This window comes from Thamnophis elegans, chromosome Z, assembly GCF_009769535.1.
Source record: "Thamnophis elegans isolate rThaEle1 chromosome Z, rThaEle1.pri, whole genome shotgun sequence".
Classification (NCBI taxonomy): Eukaryota; Metazoa; Chordata; class Lepidosauria; order Squamata; family Colubridae; genus Thamnophis; species Thamnophis elegans.
This window is the reverse complement of record NC_045558.1, coordinates 142,293,447-142,307,338: the sequence shown is the minus strand read 5'-3', so window position 1 is coordinate 142,307,338 and position 13,892 is coordinate 142,293,447. Positions and strand designations below refer to the sequence as shown.

At 41.5% G+C, this 13,892-nt stretch overlaps 1 protein-coding gene across 1 annotated transcript; it reads right to left on the bottom strand.

The window, feature by feature from the left end:
- Nucleotides 1-2,080: 2,080 nt before the first annotated feature.
- Nucleotides 2,081-11,550, bottom strand: LOC116522044. The gene is made up of 5 exons (XM_032236630.1): nucleotides 11,367-11,550; nucleotides 10,630-10,944; nucleotides 3,836-4,177; nucleotides 2,476-2,805; nucleotides 2,081-2,202 (listed from the first exon to the last, which is right to left on the bottom strand). The coding sequence occupies exons 1-5, from the start codon at nucleotides 11,548-11,550 to the stop codon at nucleotides 2,081-2,083; spliced, it is 1,293 nt and encodes a 430-aa protein (XP_032092521.1).
- Nucleotides 11,551-13,892: the final 2,342 nt, after the last annotated feature.

The following is a 13,892-nucleotide window of genomic DNA, read 5'->3' as shown; positions in this document are numbered from 1 at the left end:
ATCTCTTCAAGGGTGACATCCATGTCTAGGAAAAATAAGGGATTGGACCAAGAGGGACACACGTTCCTGCAATCAGGGATGGTTTTGATTCCTCCTTTTGGCGGGAAACACAATATCACTGTACAATATTCCTTCTTCTCCCCGCTGTGTAAGAAGATTCCTCCTTGTTGGTCCAGGAGGAGATGGGCTGAAGGAGACCTGGATGCAGCTGTAGGTGACCTCAGAGTCCTGGGGAAAGTGAGGGAATGAGAAGACATCGTTCAATCTGCCTGCAGCTAAGGAACCCATTGAGAACATGGGATTCCTCCATCATTTTGCAGCATTTTTTAGAAATAAATAAACTTAACACGGACTACAAAGATTCCCAGCCTATCAAGGAAAAGAAGGGTTGACTTTTGGCATCAGATCTAACCCAGTCTAGTCTCCTGTCTCGGATTCCCGATGGTGATGAGACGCTTCTGAGAAACCCAGAGGGGCAATCCCCTAAAACTTTTCCCCGACACTTAATAATAGGAATCTTTAATGCCTTCTAAGATACTTTAAAAATATTTCTTTCTGTTTGTGTGGGCTTCAAGGCCATTCAATTTCTTGGCCAACACATGATTTGTTAGACGGGAGGCCATAAAGAGAATTATTTGGCTTTCCCATTTTCTAAAGAAAGATCTGGTAATTCCAAAATTCTTTGTTGGAAACTAAGCAAGTCAAGAAAATTAGAGCAGATGTTTAGAGAGCTCCAGACAAATGGTCTTTATGGAAGGAAAAATCATGTTCGCATTTAAAGGTTAAAGTTCAGACGCTCTGAATCCTATCCACATCATTCCTGTTTCTTCATGGCAGTTGGGAGACTCCAGAGGACACCATCAATAGTGGGGATAAAACTTCTTTTCATAGACTTGGTAAATAGACCTCCTGCAGGCCCTGATTAAAGTCACCCGTGAATCCCAGGGGTTTCGAGCCTTCACAAGATACGCAGTGAAATATAAGTTGCCAAGAGATGTCCATACAAGATCTACTAAAAAAGCAATTAGAATACAAATACTTCAAATGGCAAGGGAAAAAATATTTCACTACTATTGGATGGATAAAAGATGATGTAATGAAATGTTGTAATAAAAATTAATTTGAATTTATTTAAAGTTACCATATTTTGTATAAAATGAAGTAATAATAGTTATAGTCAAATAAATGATTAATAATGATAATACTGTATGTATGTATGTATGTAGGTAGGTAGGTAGGTAGGTAGGTAGGTAGATAGATGATAGAGAGAGAGAGAGAGAGAGGGAGAGAGAGAGAGAGAGAGAGAGAGAGAGAGATAATATGAGATTTTATATAATGTATAAGTGAGGACTATGGAGAGGATGTATAAAAGTTTGGTAACCAAAGATAAATCATTTTACAAAACATGGGACTTATTTTATCGGATTTAGGATGATATAATGAAATGTTATAAATTTACCTAAAATGTAGAATATCTTATATAAAATGAAGTAATGACAATTATAGTCAAATAAATGTATAATACTGATAACAGTTATATACATATATACCAGATTGATAATATGAGATTCTATATAAAGTGTAAGTGAAGACTATGGTGAGAATGTACAAAAAAGTTTTGTAACCAATCGACACACTGAATGGAATTGGAAGATGTTTTTATGATTTATGTGTGTTTGTACTTTTCTGTTTAAAAATAAAAAAATGTTTTTAATAAAAAAAGGTCATCCATGAGTCCCACCAGCTACCTTGACAGGTGAGGAAGTAGCTGCTGTTGCTGCTGGAGGCTCCATCACTGCAAGGTCATTTCTTTCCTCTTTCTTTTCCATGAGTTGAAATTGTTCCTGGGATGCTGATGCTTCCGAGGGAGAAATAATAATAATAATAATAATCATCATCATCATAAAAAAAGAAAGATAAAATGAGTTCTTTCCATCAATTGTTCCATATTGTTTGCCCTTCTCTCTCAGGCCTGGCTCTCCTTTCCTGCCTCCCCAGAGAATCTCTCAGTCCACATCTCCAAATCCATCAGGAGCCACATCTAGGACTCCGGGTGAGGGAACTCTTGAACCCAAACCCTTCACTTACTGCTCTTCTTCTTCCAGCAATAAAAGGCAAGTGGAACCAGCAGGATTATCAGGACTATAAGTGGAATCGCCATCCAGGAATATCTCCATATAGGATCTGAATCTTGGGTCAAAACTGGTTTGAGTAACGAAAAAGAAAAATGATTTAGTATTTTATGCAGAACATTTTTACTCTTCCTGTTATGGAAGGTTTAAAATCCATTACATCTACAAATGAAAGAGACCTCCCCCACTTTTTTTTATCAAGCTCAGTTCTGGATTTTTCATGGACCTCTCTGTGGAACTAGTTAACAACCCCACAAAACTCATTGACTTTTCTCCAAGACACACTTGTTCCTTCATGCCTTTCATGGTGGCCTCAAGATTGAACCAAATCCAAATCTCCTACCTGGTTCAACTGTGATGTTTACTGCCTGGCTCAAAGAAGACTTGACCCATCGGTTGCTTCTCTTTTCTTCATAACTGCAAGCAAATTCTCCATTGTGGTTGAAGGAGGCATGAGGGATTCTCAGAGAGGCATTTTGAAGAGGATTTGTGGGTTCAGTGGAGGGATCCAGAAGACCTTCTTCCCTGGAGGTGATCTCCACCCCATCCTTGTAGAAATGGATCTTCTTCTCTGCATTGTCTCCTTCCGTTGAGCAGAGGAAGAGCAAGGGGTCACCTTCCTTCACCCTCTGGGACAACGGTTCCACTTTCAGCACTGGGGAACGGAGGCCATCTGCACAAAATGTTCACAAGGAAAATATAGACATTAATGTCTACTTTGAAGCAGAGGAGTTTCCCCAAATCATCCAGGCCACCTCCTTGAATCTAAGGTACCATTTGAGGCAAAGCAGTGATATTTCAGATAATGGAGGTTAAAAAGGAAAATAAGAAAGGAGAATGAATTTGACTCTAGCTTAGATTGAAAGTAACACAGTCTATCTGTTAGATATCCCCCTCCCCCCCCCCCCCCGCTGACAGACTGCTAGAGGTTTCCACCAAGGTGTTCTGTTACGGCGGGAACAGAGGTTGAATCGCCTTGGCTGAGAGATCTGACAGATCCCTTTAAAAGGGGAAGCTGTCCGACCATTCCTCAGCCGGATGTTTCCTTGACTTGCAATAAAGAACTATTGTTTATTGAAGCCTTTTGTGCCTCTTTTACCCAATCAAACACTGTCCCTTTTCATACAAGAGAGACTGGACCAAGAAATCATGACCTCTGTCTTCCCATCAACTGAATCTTCCAATTGAAGAAAAGCAAACTTCTGTATTTGGCAGTAAAGAACATAAATTATATCGCTACCGTAGGTAGGTATGAAGCATACAAGAGTAGAAAAGGATTCGTTGTTTCTGTAATTGTTCTCCCCTGCGGTCTGACCTAAGCATCGTACACAAAATTGTCTGCTACAACGCCCTACCTGTCAATGACTGCTTCAGCTTCAACCACAATAATACATGCACAAATCATTGATACAAACTCAAACTCGATTGCAGAAAGTGCGACTTCAAGAACAGAGTGGTCAATGTATACATTTTTGTCAAACTAATAAATAAAATAAAATAAACCATAAAATCCCATTGGGGGAATATTTTTCCCATGGAAAGAATGTCCTGCTAACCAGGTGTTACTTATTTAGCGATTTATTTGATTTTTCATATTCTGTTTACTCGGTTTATTTTTGAAAGGCCTATTGTGCACTTTCGTAGCTTGAGCATTGTGTTACCTTCTGGTATGAATATTTGGGGGTAATAAATATTCATCTTACCAATCACTGAGAAGACCAGTTGGTTACTTTCAGGAGAAAAAGTCCATCCTTCAGATGTTTCCCTGATCTCGCAGGTGCATGTTATCTTTATTTGGCTAGAGTTCAGATGTCCAGTCCTGAAGTTGAAGGTATTGTTAGTGAGAAATTGATCTCCAATAGGTAAGTAGGATTGATCCCTACAGTAGAAAAAGAACTTGATTCTAGTAAGTCCCTCTGGACTCCCTGATTCGACTCCCTTGGGGAGGGAGCAATTCAAGGAAATCTCTTCTCCTTTAATAATAAAGTCGTGTTGAATAGACGAGGACAGCCTGGGAGCTGGTAGAGATGAATATTTCTGTGAACCTGAAGAAAGAAAGAGAAACCATTGAGTCCTTCCTTCTGATCGCCTCCTGGAACCAAATCTCTACACCAGAACATCCACCCCGATTCCCAGGATGGCTCCCATCCATCATCTGCTCTGAGGATCCTTGACCCATTGCTTCCTCTTGCCAGGACAGAAAGCTGCAAATGAAAAGTTCTCCTCCCCTTGACGGCTTGCATGAGGGTCCATCCAAGTGTGGGAAGCCCTCCCACCTTATAGAGAATGAAATATTTTGGGGAATATTAAAAGAGGTGGACTATTATATTTCCCCAAAGGGGAAATGGAGAAAACACGTTCTTAAAGGCAACCCCACTTTTCCTGCATAGTAATACAGCCTCCAGAATATGCCTGAAGTCTTTAGAGATGGAGATTTTGTGCCCATTAAGAAATCCTGGCCAATCTATTCATAAACCAAACATCTTCAGCTCCAGGGTGATGGGATTAAGAAGGACAGGACATTTCTTTTAGGACATAATATGATGAAACCCACCACCATTAGAATAGCAAAAGACGCAGAGCTCACTACATAGCAAAAACCCCTAGTGATATTTCAAACATTGCACAATCCCCAGCAGCATCTCAGAAACTATAAAAATCCATGCACTCATCAAGCTAATTTTTCAGCTCTCCCAGAACCACATGCTGTTTCTGCTTATCCATAATGGAATCCTTCTTTCCCATCAGCCTCCCTTTTATTTCCAAGCACCATTCTCCCAGTTTGGAACTAAACCAGATGGATTTTCCTTCCTATGCAAAATTTCAGTCCATCCCGATCTTTTAGGATCCTCTTCCTTTCTGCTCTCCTTACTTTGCAGATCCTTCTTCAATTTATATATCGGAAGAAGACGTTGTTGAGTGGACATATTTTAGAAGGGTCCATCTTAGACTCACCAGGGACATGAACAGAAGGATTTTCAGGGTTATCTGGTAAAAACAGCTATTAATTCTTCAGGTTGGCAAAGTTCACCAAACCAAAGATTAGATGACCTTGCATTGACTCTTCAGGGAGACTCAACAGGGTGGATCGTGGCCATCTGGAGATGCCTCCTGAAGAAGCAACAAGGACTGGATTTGCCCATTGCACCAACCCAAGTGGAAAAGAACAGTAGAGCAGCTGCACCCGCAGAGATGGACATGTCTCCTTCTGAATCACTCTTTGGGCTTTCAGTTTCATTTGACCTTCTCCCACTTTCAGAGGCTGCAACAATCACAGTTTAAGTGTTTGTGAAGAGAAGCAAAGTCTGCATGAGGGTCTCTTACCTGCTCCCAGAAGGATCCAATGAAGAACTGAAAGAGAGAAGGAAGGAGGGTGGAGTTAAGAGAAAGAGAGATGATCCCAGGCTGGGTAAGACTTTCATCCCTACCATCTTCTTCTTCTTCTTCCCTGATTGGATGCAGCAGATGAGATGCTGCCCTGAAGGACAAGGAAGAAAGGGTCTTTTCCCACCCATGTTGTGTGTTGGATCATAAGAGTCCCCAAACCTTATTTATGGTGGAATTAAGAGCCAACACTGAGACCTTCAGGGGCCGAGACACAATTTTTTCTCCAAAGTTCAGCTGTTCTGATGTCCTCAGTTCTCAGTCAATTGAGAGTAGCGGGAAGGAGAAAAGGGAGCCTCCTTATACTCAACGCCCTTCAGTGTGACCCACAAAATGTCCCCTTTCTTTGCTCATACATTGCCCCAGCATCCTATCTTTTTTTTGGACTGTGAAGCTGTAGTGTTGGGTCTCCTTCTGGGTATTTCTGATGGGAGGAAGAGAGAGAGTGGTCTGCATCCTCCCCAAACCCCCTTCAGTTGAGATGGCTCTGAATCATGAGCCCTGGGGGCAGACGAAATGGGGGAGGAGGGGCGTGAATAGTGCCCCATTGCTCAAAAGATTCCTCACCGAGGAAGGAGAAAACTCAGATTTCCTGAGAAAGATCTAGAAGAAGGAAAGTATGTGTGAGGAAAGCAATCATCTCTTCGGGGAGGGGAAGAATCAGATTGAGATGGAAAGTTGAAGAAGAACATTCCAAACCTGTCACCAAAGGGATGGTCTCCATCTCCTCTTCAGGATTCCTTGGAAGCTGCTCTCAACCTCCGTCACCCTCTTCTTCCTTCCCCAGAGAGACAAAGAGCTGCAACTTCTCTCGAGACAGTCCTCCAACTCAACGCCCAAGGGAGGAACTGCGTCATCCCCACCTAGGACATCACACCCACGCCCCCCTAGACCAGGACAGAGCTCATCTCCCCGGCCTTCTTCACCACACCAAAGCCTTTCTCTCTTCAGCAGAGAAGTGCCCGCATCCTCCCGGCCTCTCTTGTGCCCCAAGAGAATGGAAAATAAAATAAAGACAACTATCCGGTGTGGTCAAAGGTGAAAAAGCAAAAAAAAAAGAAAAAAGAAAAGAAAAAAAAACCCAAACCAAATTGTTCAGCTCTTTTGGAAGGCCTAAATTGCTTGCTGTGTTTCTGGCTCCAGGTCTTATCCTAAGCGACAGACGAATTGGAGCCACATAGTTATATTCCTGCAGTTATATTCCTTTTTAGGATCTTTGGCCTGCCACACACTCTATTATTTCATTATGCTGTTTCATTAGTGTAGTAGTTGGGAGGGGGAATGGTAAGGAGTAGAATTGTGGGACGTGTTGTTGTCATTCTTTTCTAGAAGCCCAAGGTGATCTTTTGTCTCCACATCTCTGCACCTGACCAGAACCAGCTGGGTGGAGATGTCAGCATGGCCGAAGAAGATTGGACCATGTGATGGATTTATCGGGTGTGGGGATAAGATCATGAACTTTCAACCGGGGTGGAATCCCAGGAAGCTTTTAGATTTGGGATTCCACAGTTTGGGCCAACATGTCTGTCTTATTAAATTGGAACTTTAAGGATAGCTCTGCCTTGGACTCTGATTTAATTCTGCACGAAATTTGGAACTCTGACACATTCATTATGAGGAATTTAGATTGCAAAAGAGCAGCAGGTTCTGCTGAAACAGTTCTGAAGATGGCAGGCTGGGCCTTTAAAACAGCAGAACGATGATCCTCATTGTGATGTGTTTGAAGGACATCCCAAACCATCATCTTATTTCAATACAGAGTTCAAATTAGATTATATGTTATACGTTTTCCAGTATTTTGGAATTGGCACAAATAATATCCTGGACTTGAAAACTAACAGCCAAAAGTTTTCTTTTAAAAAAAAAAAAAATCTGCTACAGAGTTTATTTTGGTTTGATTTTCATGGTAGAATGAATGTGGTATTCTCCAAAAGCACTCTTGCTTAAATCTATGACACTGGTCTTGATTTGCACCCTAAATTTACAATTTTATGAAGAAGGGGCTCAACCCACTGTTAAAATCATGACTTCAGCCAGCCTTTTTTGTTGAAAGTCAATGGACATATGTGTTTCTTCTTGCGCGTGTCACAAAGCCTTTTGTGAGTCTGCTGGCTAAGAAATACTGGAAAAGAAAATCCACAAGATGCATTTCTTTTTAAGCTTTTATTTTGCTTTTTTTTTTCTCTTACATGAAGCACCCCGAAGAACATGCAGCTTTTCCTGTGGCTTCAGACAAACATGGACAGGAACTTCCAAGAAGGGGGCAAAAACCCCATGGTCTTCCCTCTCGCACTTCAGAGTCAGATGTGAAACCCCCCAAAGCATGAAGATTCACCTATGACCAGGTAGATCCAAGGGATAGTTAGTGTGGCAAAAGTTCCCTCAACTAGGCTTCACGGTGGCTGTTTGAGGCTTCAGGCCTACATCTCTCTATCCAAATCAAGGCCTCTTTCTTAAACCTTTTATAAAGGCCAAAACACATCCAAGGTTGGAGCTGAAAGACCTCAGAAATCAAAATCCTGGCCAATCAATCAACCTAGATCCACTGGAGCACAAATTCTCCCTTAAAGATTTGCTTTCTCCAATATATTAAAGTACCAATTCTGGAGAAGGAAGGAGAAGGAGAAGAAGGAGAAGAAGAAGAAGAAGAAGAAGAAGAAGAAGAAGAAGAAGAAGAAGAAGAAGAAGAAGAAGAAGAAGAAGAAGAAGAAGAAGAAGAAGAAATAATAATCAAAAAAGGAAATTGCAAACACAACAAGTCAACTCTTCCCAGCAGGCTTAAGTCGAGAGATAACTAAGATCCACAGAATAGCATGGTGTTGAAGATTTCCCCATTTTTTATGGGCTTTCTCTTCTGCCCTTTATGACTTTATTTATTTATTGGAGCTGAGCTGCATCTCATCATTTCAGAATACAGAAGAGCAGAGGTGGAGGGGACCTTGAAGGTCTTCCAGTCCAACCCCCTGCTCAGGCATCAAAAGTATACCATTTCAGACAAATGTTGTACAATCTCTTCTTAAAAACTTCTAGTTGTGGAACATTCACAACTTTTGGGGACAATTTGTGTCCAGTGATTAATTGTTCTAAATGTCAGGAAATTTCTCCTTAGTTCTAGCTTGCTTTCCAATTCCTGCCAAATTCCCTCTCCAGAGACTGAGCCATGAATTAACCTCTGGTTAAAGGAGGAAGGAACCAAGAACTCTTCATTTCTGGAAGGCTGATGTCCATATCTACACCTAATAAGAAGAGGTTGGGCCACGAGAGGTACATTTTGCTGCAATCAGAGATGATTTTGCTACTTCTATTAGGATTAAAAGGCAGAGTTATAGTAGATGATCTCCTCCTCTTCCTCTTGTCTAAGATGGCTCTTCATTGTTGGACCAGGAGGAGACGCAGTGAAGACATTCTGGGTGTCGCTGTAGGTGACTTCAGGTTCTGGGGAAAGAGGGACATTGTTCACTCATTCAATCTACCTGCAGCTGAGGAACTTCTTGAGAACATGGGATTTCTACATCATTTTACATCATTTTTCAAAATAAATAAGGTCGACCCATCTGCTGTAGCCCAGGAAGATTTCTAGCCCATCAAGGAAAAGAAGAATTGACCTTTGGCATCAGATTTGACCCAGTCTACATAGTTTCCTGCCTCAGATTCCTTGATGGTGATGAGATGCTCCTGAGAAACCCATTGGGACCTTCCCCTAAAACTTTGCCTCCAACACCTGATTAGAGAAATCTTTCGTGGTTTCTAAGATACTTAGTTTTAACTATTTCTTTATATTCGTTCGGGCTTAAAGTCAATTTAATTTCTTCACCAACGTATGATTTGTGAAACTGAAGGCCATAAAGAGAATTATTCTTCTCCATTTTTAAAAGAAATATATAGGGATACTACAAGGCTTCAATTCTTTGGTTGAAACCAAACAAATGAAGAAATGTAGAAGAAGGTGTTCAGAGAGATCAAGGCAAAAGGACTTATGGAAGGGAAATCCTTGAATTGAACTCCTAACATTACACCAAGATATAGTGTAGAATGTTTACCATATACAATATAAATTTTTGTATACTGCGTATACAATATACTATATATTGTGTAGAATGTGAAGGATGTGTTGTTTGATTTTTTTATAGTTTAATATGTATGATGTACACTGAAGATGGCATTTAATTTTGTTGTACGAGGTACAATGACAATAAAGTAAACTAAACTCAAAAAAACTAACATTGTTCCTCATGTCATATCTGTCCATTCCTCTCAACTCCTGACCTGACTCTCCCTGGAGGATCTCTCAGTCAACATCCCCAACCACTTCAGGAGCCACACCTAGGACTCCAAGTAAGGGAACCCTTGAACCCAGATCCCTTCACTTACTGCTCTTCTTCTTCCAGCAATGAAAGGCCAAAGGAACCAGAAGAATTATAAGAGGAAGCGCCATCCGGGCATAACTCCAAATCAAATTGAAATCTCGGTTCCAAACTGGTTCAACTACAAAAAAAAGAAGGCTTTTAAAATGTATTTCTTTTTTTTAAATTAACAAACATGTAAAATACACACTCACAAAACTTAGACCTACACCACATTTACACAATACAATACGAACAGGAGCTTCCTGTTCTTTCTAAGAGCAATTCCCAATCAATAGCGCTCACCTTATATTATTTCCCTTTCTATTGTATTTCATTTGGATTTCACCATTCTTAACCCCCTTATTTTACTCATAAGTATTATTTTTTGAGTTTTGTTACATTCCTTCATTGATGCTTGTTTCTTTCCTCCATCCACCTATACCATTTATCCCATATCTGGTAGAATTCTGATCCAGGGAAAAGAAGAATCAGAATTTAAAATGTATTTCTTGGGGGAACATTTTTACTGTGCCCTGCAATTGAAAGTTCAGATGCTTTTTCATCTACAATTGAAAGGGCTTTTCAATTGTAGATGAAATTAGTCTCACTTCTAGACGTTCTGTGGGACCTCATAGAAGCCGTTTGTCTAGATCTTTCTTTGTTCTGCCTAACCTTTGCTCCAGCACAAGGCCAGTTACATAAAGAGCATAATAGTTAAATCAGGTGTTGCAAAGCACCAGAAGCCTCCACCCCCTGAAAAGACCCACCTGTGATAGTCTCACTCCAAGGAGAGATGACCCAGCGCCCATTGATGTTCTCCTCATATCTGCAAGCAAATCGCAGACTTTCGTTATCTTTGGCATATAGGAAAGCTACCAACATATTTAGGGTGAGGAGCCCGGAGTTTCTGCTGCTCTTCACAGGCTCTTCATGGCTACAGGTCATCTCCACACCATCCTTGGAGAAATGGAACCTTTTGGAGTTGTTGCTCTCGCTGGACACACACAGGATGGACAGGACTTTTCCTTTCCCTGGGGATTCAGAGGAAAGGTGCAGCTTCAGCACTGGGGGAGGCAGAGGATCTGGAGCAGAGAAGAAAAGAAAATGAGCTTGGACGTTCTTGACACTGTCAATCAACCAGAACAGAGCTGGAAGGGACCTTGGAGGTCTTCTGCTTCAACTCCCTGCTCAAGCAGGAGACGTCCCACAAGATCTGAATCTTTGGTCCAAGCTGGTTCAACAAATGAAGAAAAAGGATGATTAGGTATTTCTTGACAGAACATCTTAGCCTGCTCTTTTCTTGAAGGCTTAAAGTCTATTAAATCTACAAATGAAACAGACCCCCCCCCCCTTCTTTATCAAGCTCAGTTCTGGATTTTTCATGGAGCTCTCTGTAGAACTAGTTAACAATCCTGGAAAAGCTATTTGTTTTTCTCCAGGACTCTCTTGTTCCTTCGTGCCTTTCATGGTGGTCTCAAGATTGAGCCAAATCCAAATCTCCTACCTGGTTCAACTGTGATGTTTACTGCCTGGCTCAAAGAAGACATGAACCATCGGTTGCTTCTCTTTTCTTCATAACTGCAAACAAATTCTCCATTGTGGTTGAACGAGGCATGAGGGATTCTCAGAGAGGCATTTTGAAGAGGATTTGTGGGTTCAGTGGAGGGATCCAGAAGACCTTCTTCCATGGAGGTGATCTCCACCCCATCCTTGTAGAAATGGAACTTCTTCTCTGCATTGTCTCCTTCCGTTGAGCAGAGGAAGACGAAGGGGTCACCTTTCTTCACCCTCTGGGACAACGGTTCCACTCTCAGCACTGGGGAAGGGAGGCCATCTGTACAAAATGTTCACAAGGAAAATATAGACATTAATGTCTACCTTGAAGCAGAGGAGTTTCCTCAAATCATCCAGGCCACCTCCTTGAATCTAAGGTACCATTTCAATGAGGCAAAGCAGTGATATTTCAGATAATGGAGGTTAAAAAGGAAAATAAGAAAGGAGAATGAATTTGACTTTAGCTTAGAGTGAAAACAACACAAAGTCTACCCCTTTTCACACAAGAGAGACTGGACCACGAAATCATGACCTCTATCTTCCCATCAAGTGAATCTTCCAATTGAAGAAATGCAAATTTCTCTAATAGGCAGTACAGTACACAAAATGTATAAGTAGGTGGATATGAAGCATTCAAAGCCAAATACTACTCACTCATCACGAGATCTTGAGAACTGTAAAGCCTACAAACTTGAAATTTGGCATGTATGTTCCTCTTGGCTTCTGGGTGCTTACTAAGAAAGGATCATTTCTTATACAGTAATTAACATGTTCTGATGTTAAGGCATTCTACTCCCCCATCTCACTTGAAAAGAATTCTGTTCCAACTGCCAGTTGCCTTATATTAACACGCTCTGATGCTAAGGAATTAGACATTCTACTCCCCCTCCCCACCTGAAAAGAACTCTGTTCCAACTGCCACTTGCCTCACATTCCGTTACCTCGGTTCAAACTGGCAGACGTTCCACTCCTTCACTCAGGAGCAGTCTGGGGCTCTTTACAGTACTAAAAGTTGGTACCTCACTAAAATGTCTACGTGTTCCACCTATGGAATTGCTTCCTGACTCAAGATGGCGGGAGTGATATTCCTTTATCTATTTCAGTCACTGATCACCACTGAGCCAACAGATTAAATCGGGGTGAATCGCATTTCTCCTAAATTGCCCGATCACATAGTTTCGTCACAAAGCACGGGTATTCAGCTAGTGATGTCATAACCATATTATCCCATTGTGGAGATATTTTTCCCGTGGAAAGAACGTCCTGCCAACCATTTTCTTACAGGAGGCGTTATTTATTTAGCGATGGGTTTGCTTGTTTTGTATTTCGTTTACCAGATTTATTTTTGAAAGATCTATTGTTCACTTTCATAGCTTGAGCTTTGGGTTACCCTCTGGTATGAATATTTGGGGATAATAAATATTCATCTTACCGACCACTGAGAAGACCAGCTGGTTACTTTCAGGAGAATAAGTCCATCTTCCAGATGTTTCCACAATCTTACATATACATATTATCTTTATTTGGCCAGAGCTCAGATTTTCAGTCCGGACGTTGAGGTTATTGTTAGGGAGATGTTGATCGTTGATTGGTTCGTGGGATTGATCCTTACAGAAGAAAAAGAACCTTCCTCTATGACTTCCTGTCTTGACTCCCTTGGGGAGGGAGCAATTCAAGGGAATCTCTTCTCCTTTAATAACAAAGTTGTTTGGGAGAGATGAGGACAGCCTAGGGGCTGATAGAGATGAATCTGCCTGTGAACCTGAGGAAAGAAAGAGAAGCCATTGAGTCCTTCCTTCTGATCTCCTCCAGGAACCAAATCTCTACACCAGAACATCCACCCCGATTCCCAGGATGGCTCCCATCCATCATCTTTTCTGAGGAGCCTTGAACCATTGCTTCCTCTTGCCAGGACAGAAGTTGGAGCAAAAGGACCAACACTGCAAATGAAAGATTCTCCCATCCTTGATACCGTAGCTTGCACCCAAGATTTCAACCCTCCCTGATCTTTTAGGATCCACTTCCTTTCTGCTCTCCTTACTTTGCAGACCCTTCTTCAATTTATATATCGGGAGAAGACGTTGTTGAGGTGGACATATTTTAGAAGGGTCCATCTTAGACTCACCAGGGACATGAACAGAAGGATTTTCAGGGTTATCTGGTAAAAACAGCTATTAATTCTTCAGGTTGGCAAAGTTCACCAAACCAAAGATTAGATGACCTTGCATTGACTCTTCAGGGAGACTCAACAGGGTGGATCATGGCCATCTGCAGGTGCCTCCTGAAGAAGCAACAAGGACTGGATTCGCCCATTGCACCAACCCAAGCGGAAAAGAACAGCAGAGCAGCTGCACCCACAGAGATGGACTTGTCTCCTTCTGAATCACTCTTTGGGCTTTCGGTTTCATTTGACCTTCTCCCACTTTCAGAGGCCGCAACAATCACAGTTTAAGTGTTTGTGAAGAGAAGCAATGTC